The 7,239-nt window shown below is 47.4% G+C and overlaps 1 protein-coding gene across 2 annotated transcripts in view; it reads right to left on the bottom strand.

Annotated features, from left to right (window-relative positions):
- Positions 1–6,697: 6,697 nt before the first annotated feature.
- Positions 6,698–7,239, bottom strand: part of Slc35f3 (solute carrier family 35 member F3) — a 265,377-nt gene continuing 264,835 nt past the window's right edge. For both annotated transcript variants that reach the window (XM_032887497.1, XM_032887498.1), the window contains one exon: positions 6,698–7,147. In XM_032887497.1, the coding sequence (XP_032743388.1) occupies positions 6,912–7,147 (236 nt within the window). In that variant the 3' untranslated portion in view covers positions 6,698–6,911. The remainder of the gene's footprint in view (positions 7,148–7,239) is intronic.

The following is a 7,239-nucleotide window of genomic DNA, read 5'->3' as shown; positions in this document are numbered from 1 at the left end:
CGGTCCACCATGCTTTGCCTCTTGGCTCTGCTGGGCTTCATTTTGATGACTTTGAGTTGTGGATAAATCTCTGTGGAACCCATCTTTAAAGCCAAAATGAAGCTAGTCCTCTGCGGGACTGTTGTGTGTACTGAGAAGGTCAGCTGAGGGGCAAATGTGCTCCGTAAACATTCTCTGTAAACTGGAAACAAAGTATCCACCGAATATGAATAGACCACGAGCACCCTTCCTCTGACTGCTCCCTAAGTGCTATCATAACATCGTGGTTTACTAACAGGGTATGTTGTCCAGGTATTAGACATGTTTGCTAATCTACCCCTGTAGAAAAAAGTCCTCATTTCTACTTAGGACTGGAGACAAAAAGACATGAAGACTAAGTGGCCATTTCCAAAATGAAATTGGGACATTCAGTCAGATCTCCTATGTATGACTCTGCAGGTATTTGGGAACTGGTTTAATTAAAAAAAGTTCCTGAAACACAAGCTTAATTCCCTGGGATTTAGATGTTTTGTTCGTTTTATTCTCTCTATGAAGCATGTTTCTTGTCCCATGTTCCCAACAGGAACCCCTTTAAGGATTCACATGGCATCAGTGACCAATCTGGACCCAGTATTTTTCTGCCCATCCACTTCCTATCATGCCAAAGGCTGTGGCCCACTTAAGGACACCTGGGTGGCCATGGCTCCTTTTCCATTTCGGCTTGCCTCTACCTGATCCAAGTACGCATTCTCTGCCACAATCCTTCCCTCCTCCATCTTCCTCTTCTCCATTAAGTGGGCAGCCTGCCCTCACTCGGGCTGTGCTCAGGAATGTCTGGCTGGGCTCACTCCCTTGGTTTTCAAGAAACTAAAATTTCTGAAAATGTATTTGCTACTGTTAAAGCTTTTGGAGTAGAAAGATAGACCTATGTTCTCTAAGACGGGGAAGATACAGGGATAAGAGATTTGAAGGAAATCGAGAACAACTTTGCACAAATTATCGTGATACACTTTTGGGGGACGCAAGGGCATTTAATATGTGGAATAAAGAGAGGTAAAAAGCTTGAGATGTGTCCCCGAGATTCTCCACTCCACCAAAACAGCCTTTAAAATAAAGCGTATTGGGGCTTCCTACGTGGCCCAGTTGGTAGAGTGCTTGCCTAGTGTGTTATCAAGTCCTGGGTTCAATTCCCAGCACTATATACATTAGCGAGATAGCAGACACCTATTCATTCCAGCATTCAGGAGATGAAAATGGGAGACTTAGGACCTCCGAGTTCCCCACTGCTACCAATCACTTCAAGCTAGCCTGGGTTATCTGAGACGCTGTCATTTGTAAGACACTGCACCCAGCTATTTTCCCTAATAGTCTGGACTGTCTAAGGCAAATGACTGTGACGATAAACCAGGTTGCCTGCAGCCCATCTTTCCAGGGCTGACTAGATGGTAGTTATTTAGTCTACCTCTAGTCCAATGCATTGTTGGGTTAGACTGGCTTGATACACAGCTCCTCCCTGATACCAAATTTGAATGTCAAGAAGAGCTTTCTAGAGGTCGCCTCAAAAGAATGACTCTAATAGGGTTTTCCCAGAGGGGTAAGTTAACAAGCATGACTTCAATCCCCAGCAATGCTAAGGACTTGTTTTTGAATAGCAAATCAAGAGTGAGAAAGAAATTGGCTCAGGGACATGGCTCACTGGTACAATGCTCATGTCCATCTGTCTGTCTGTCTATATGTTGTTAACTCTCATCCCTCACTATCATTTATCTATGGACTATGTCAACAATTTAACAATCAATCACTATCTCTCAATCATCTATCCATTAAATTATTCTATCCTTAATCACCCTGCCTCCAGGCTCCTGCCTTGTGATTCTTTCTGGGTTGTAAGTTTAAAGTAAGTCACTTTCCCCTTAAGTTGCTTTGGTCATGGTGTTTTAGCAGCAATAGAAACACTAAGTCGATGCCAACACTCGCTTGGATGCTAACTCACTCCCCAGGGGAGAGGGCCCGGCCCAGGATTATGTCTAAGCCCTAGACTCACTCACAGACGTTGTCTTAGTAAGGTGCTTGTCCCATCTGTGAAAGGGAGAGGAGGCTGCTGCAGAAAAGCTAGATCCTAATATGACATTCTTACATGTAGATAGGGATTCCTGCAAGAATTGGAGGAATTAGACTTTCCAGGCAGTCTAATAGTGAGCCCCAGGCCAGCAAAAGACACAGATATACATGATCAGAATGATGGAGTGCACCAAAGACCGACCTCTGAACTCCGCATGCATGGGCATAACTTTGCACCCGCATACATGCGTAAGCGTGCACATGAACACTCAAGGTAGCCAAAACAGAGCTGGCCTGCAGGCGCTACCTATACTAGCCTCTAGAGGGCAGGGCCTTCCCCGGCGGGGTGGCCTCTGTCCCATCAGTTTCCTTTAGTATTTCCCAGGTATAGTATTTTTCTGTTACAGGCTTTCCCCAGTATCTCCAGTGGTTACAACTCTATGATTATCTCCTTCCCAAAAATAAATCTACTGTACCCTCACTTCAACTCAAGCCCATGGTGTTACAAAAAGAGCAGAGTTTTAACCTTTTCACCCCATACCTCCTGTGTTTTATAGTCATCTTTAGAAACTCAGAATATGTATCTACATAGCCATTCTTTTGTGTGAAGTCACAAGTGTTAAGCCATGCAGCTGTCAGAACCTTCTCGTCTTCGAAGTGAAGCCCTGCACCATTAAATGCCAGCCCTCCCCAGGCCTTAGTAGACACTTTTCTTTCACTTTCTGGCAGAAGACAGAGCCATGCAGATCTCCAAGTTCAAAGTCAATCTACAGAGCAAGTTTCAGGACAGCCACGCATATTGTAAACACCACAGGGGGTGTTACTGCTTTGTTTTTTTGAAACAGGGGCTCTAAGATACTCTGGCTGGCCTGTAACTTACTGCATACAGCAGGCTGGGTTCAAATTTGCAGTGATCCTCCTTGCCTCCACCTCCTGAGTGTGGGGACTGCAGGTGAGACACACACCTGCTTCCTTTCTGGTTGAATTTGGCCATCCCGGGGATCTCACACGGCACCTGTCCCTTTGTGTTGGGCTTGCTTCCTGCTACTCAAGCTCCTCCAGGTACAGAGCATTGCAGCAGGTGTAAGGGCTTCCTTATTGATTTCTAAGGTTGAATAGTTTCTGTTTCCGCCGGTACATACCTAAATCCACCCACTCAAACTTCTGTCTGCCAGCCACCCACTCGTGCCCTTCCACCCTTCGGTTATCATGAATAATGTTGCTTTGAACGTGGGTGCGCAGATACCTTACGAAGTGTTTGCTTCCAATTCTTTTGTTATCAAAAAAAATTTTATACAATATATTTTGATTATGCTTTCCCCCTCTCCCAACCGCTTCCAGATCCTCTGTGACTCCATTCACCCAACATCGAGCCCTCTAGATCTCTTTAAAAAACAATCAACTCCTCACTCCCCCCCCCAAGACCCAAAATAAAACACCCCAGGAAAACAGAAAAACAGAAAACAATCTATACAAGCGAAAGACTGACCAACTGGACAAAACATTTTCTAAACAAAAGCCAAAGGAAACAAAAAAAAAAGTTTACAAAGTTCCCACAATCTCTGATTTGTGTTGGCCAATTACTCGGGAGCATGGTGCCTGCCCTGTCGGTGTTTTCCTTCTCAGTGTTAGGAGCCCCTCTGGCTTTAACTTGTGCAGGCCTTGTACATGCTGCCAGTCTCTGGGTTCACTCGTCTGTCAGTCCAGTTTCCTTGGAGATACCCCTCATCCCTGGCCCTTACGATCTTTTCATTCCTCCCCTTACAGATCTTGAGTCATGAGGAGAAGGTTTCGGCTTAGAACAGAGTGCTCCAAAGTCCCTCTCTGCACACTGTCCAGATGCAGGTCTGTGCCACGTCCCCTCTACTCCAGGAAGAAGCTTCTCTGATGGCAGCCGAGAAAGCCACTGGTCAGAGTGCCAGCCTGGGGTGGCCACTTGAGGTCCGGGGGTTAGAAGGGAAGGCTGAGAGGGTCAGCAGGAAAGAGTTCCTAATCTTTTTGTTAATCTTTAAATTAAAAAAAAATGTGTTTGTGGGTTCTTGCCTGTACGCATATATGTGCGACACGTGAACTTGGTAACCGTGGAAGCCAGAGGAAGGTTATCAGATCCCCTGGAACTGGAGTTACAGATACCTGTGAGCTGTCCTGTTCCTGTGGATGCTGGAAACCAAACTTGGGTTCTTTGGAAGAGCAGCCGGTGCTCTTAACGGCTGAGTCATCATCTCCCCAAGTTCCATTTTTCTTCTAAATCAGTGAGCTGACAGGAGGAGATCGATTTGCTGTAAGGCAGGTTTAGGGCTAACTTTACAAAGGGAAGTGCTGGGCTGAGTTAAATGAAGGATTCGGCGACGGTGGAATTTCTGGGGCAGAGACATGGGTGATGTGACTCCTACCCCATCTTTAGGGACCCTGCCGTCTGAAGCTCTGCACAAGACACTTGGGTCTCACAGCTCTCGGCCACAGCTGCCTAGACACAGCTTCACTGACCCTCCTGCCTCTGCCCCCCACAGTGCTATGGTTACAGGGGTGCACGTGTGCACCTGTGTGCGTTAGCTATGCTCAGGTGTTTACATGGGTGCACATGCTTGTGCAGCAGGTATCTTAACCACTGAGTCGCCTCCTACTGCACCATCCCCCCAGCCCTGCAGATTCACAGTTTCTGTGTCTGTCACCGTAGCAACAACTACCTTCCCTCTGGCAGCTGGGCAGGCTGCACAAGGACCCTTAGTGGGAGGTGACCAGGAGGCATGAAAAGCACACGCAATGCTTTTTGTTCGTTTTTGTTTGTTTCAAATATTTTATTAATCTGTTTGGCCAAACAAGTAATGGAAACTGAGAATAATAATTGGCTAAAAAGTTCAGGTCGTGAGTACCCCTTCCCCGCAGGAAACGAAAAACTCCATGGTTCCAGAATGCACCTTTTAGGATTATGATACCATTTCAAAATCAGGTTCCCATTTATGTGTAACAATGTAAACTTCAAAAATAGTAAACTCTAAGCCCAGTCCCTCTGTGCAGATCTATCACAGATAGAAGCCTCTGGCAGACCCACCTAAATTGTGTAAGTAAACAGCCCGGCGCTTAAAAGTTTCTTAAAAAGGCTTACAGACTCAGTAAATAAAGTTTCAGTCTTGGTCTGGAAGTGAAAGCCACCAGCCGTCCCTCCCACACAGTGCACCTGCTGTGCATGCCGCACACTGCCACCCACCCTCCACGCTGGCCGCCGGCTTTGTCACTTTTGAACACACATATACACATATAGTTTGTTTGTTTGTTTTTTTTAAAGATCTCTACATCTAAATTATAAGACGGCGCCAGTGACATATAATGTCACCTCGCTTCACATAGGACAGAGATGCTGTAGAAGGCACTGAGTTCTCCTCGTGGTCTTCTGAGACCAGACCAGCTAGGTCAGAGTTCTGTTTTCTATCATGTGACCCAGCACAGGCCTGTCCTCCATTTATTAACCTTTCCTGCTTCACCTCTCTCTTCCCTTCCCATCCACCCATCTGTCCACCAACCATCTATCTACCTATATGTTTATCCATCCATTCACACATCCGTCCACCTACCCATCCATCCACACATAATCAACCCATCCATCCACCCATCCATTCACACAATCATCCACCCACCCATCCATCCATAATCCAACCACCTACCCATCCATCTATCCATACACCATCCATCCACCCATCCATCATTCACCCATCCACCCATCCATCCATCCACCCATCCATCCACTCACCCACCCACTCATCCATCCACCCACCCACTCATCCATCCATCCATCCATCCATCCACCCATCCATCCACCCATCCATCCACCCACCCATCCATCCACAATCCAACCACCCACCCATCCATCCATCCACCCACCCACCCACCATCATCCATCCACCCACCCATCCATCATCCACATCATCCATCCATCTATCCATCCACCCATCCATCCATCCATCCACCCATCCATTTATTCACCCATCCATCCATCCACCCATCCATCCACCCATCCATCCATTCACCCATCCATCCATCCATCCATCCATCCATCCACCCACCCACTCATCCATCCATCCATCCATCTACCCACCCACTCATCCATCCATCCATCCACCCATCCACCACTTATCCATCCACCCACCACCCACCCACCACCATCCATCCATCCACCCACCCACTCATCCATCCATCCATCCATCTACCCACCCACTCATCCATCCATCCACCCATCCACTCACTTATCCATCCACCCACCACCCACCCACTCACTCATCCATCCATCCACCCACCCACTCATCCATCCATCCATCCATCCATCCATCCATCCATCCACCCATCCATCCACCCATCCACCCACCCACTCATCCATCCATCCATCCATCCATCCATCCATCCATCCACCCACCCATCCACCCAGAGTAACTGACAATTCTCTTTTGGTTCATTGAGATTCCTTAAAATTAAGTATACAGTTCTGGTATAAAACAAAATATGACCTACTATAGCTGAAAAATAATCACAGTGCACAATGTCATTTTCAATTGCTAAGAGGCAGAGCCTTTGCCCTGGCTTGTCCAGCTTGCCTGTCCTCTGAAGAGACCGACACAAGGCTCATTTTACCCCGCTTTACATTCATTGAAGAAGCTCTGAGAGGTTCATTTCTCATCTGTTTCGAATCGGTACCCTTAGTGGAAGGTCTGACGTGAAAAAGTGCAAGCAAATTGGACATGCCAATAAATACCGTAGAACTTACCGCGGTTACCAAAACTGTACATGTATGTACACCTCACCCAACTGAGGTTCCTCCCTCAGGAATAGACCTCAGAAACATTACCATGGGGGCATCCCAGAGTTCTAGAGGAGTTTTCTCAGCGAGCAAAGGATGGGCGGGCTCTTCTGCTCCTGCTCTGGGGACCCGTGCCCAAGTCCCCACTGCTCTCTGCTGTCTCCTCCTTCTTCCTCACTTTGAGGCGGGTGAGCAACTTGATCAACCAGACATCCCACTCTTCTGGAAGGAGCAGGAGGAGGAAGCCCAGGCCGATAATGATGATGGCGATGACCCGGACCCCGTTGAAGACGATCTGACTGGTGTAGTGATCGACCACTGCGGGAGACAGACCACCATTTACTCAGTCTGTGGACGTGGTGATGTCTGAGCGTCTGCTAGGGCAGGAGGCTGTCTGTTAGTGCAAGCTG

Source organism: Rattus rattus, chromosome 17, assembly GCF_011064425.1.
Source record: "Rattus rattus isolate New Zealand chromosome 17, Rrattus_CSIRO_v1, whole genome shotgun sequence".
Lineage (NCBI taxonomy): Eukaryota > Metazoa > Chordata > Mammalia > Rodentia > Muridae > Rattus > Rattus rattus.
The sequence above is the reverse complement of the archived record's forward strand: the minus strand, read 5'-3'. Positions and strand labels throughout refer to the sequence as shown.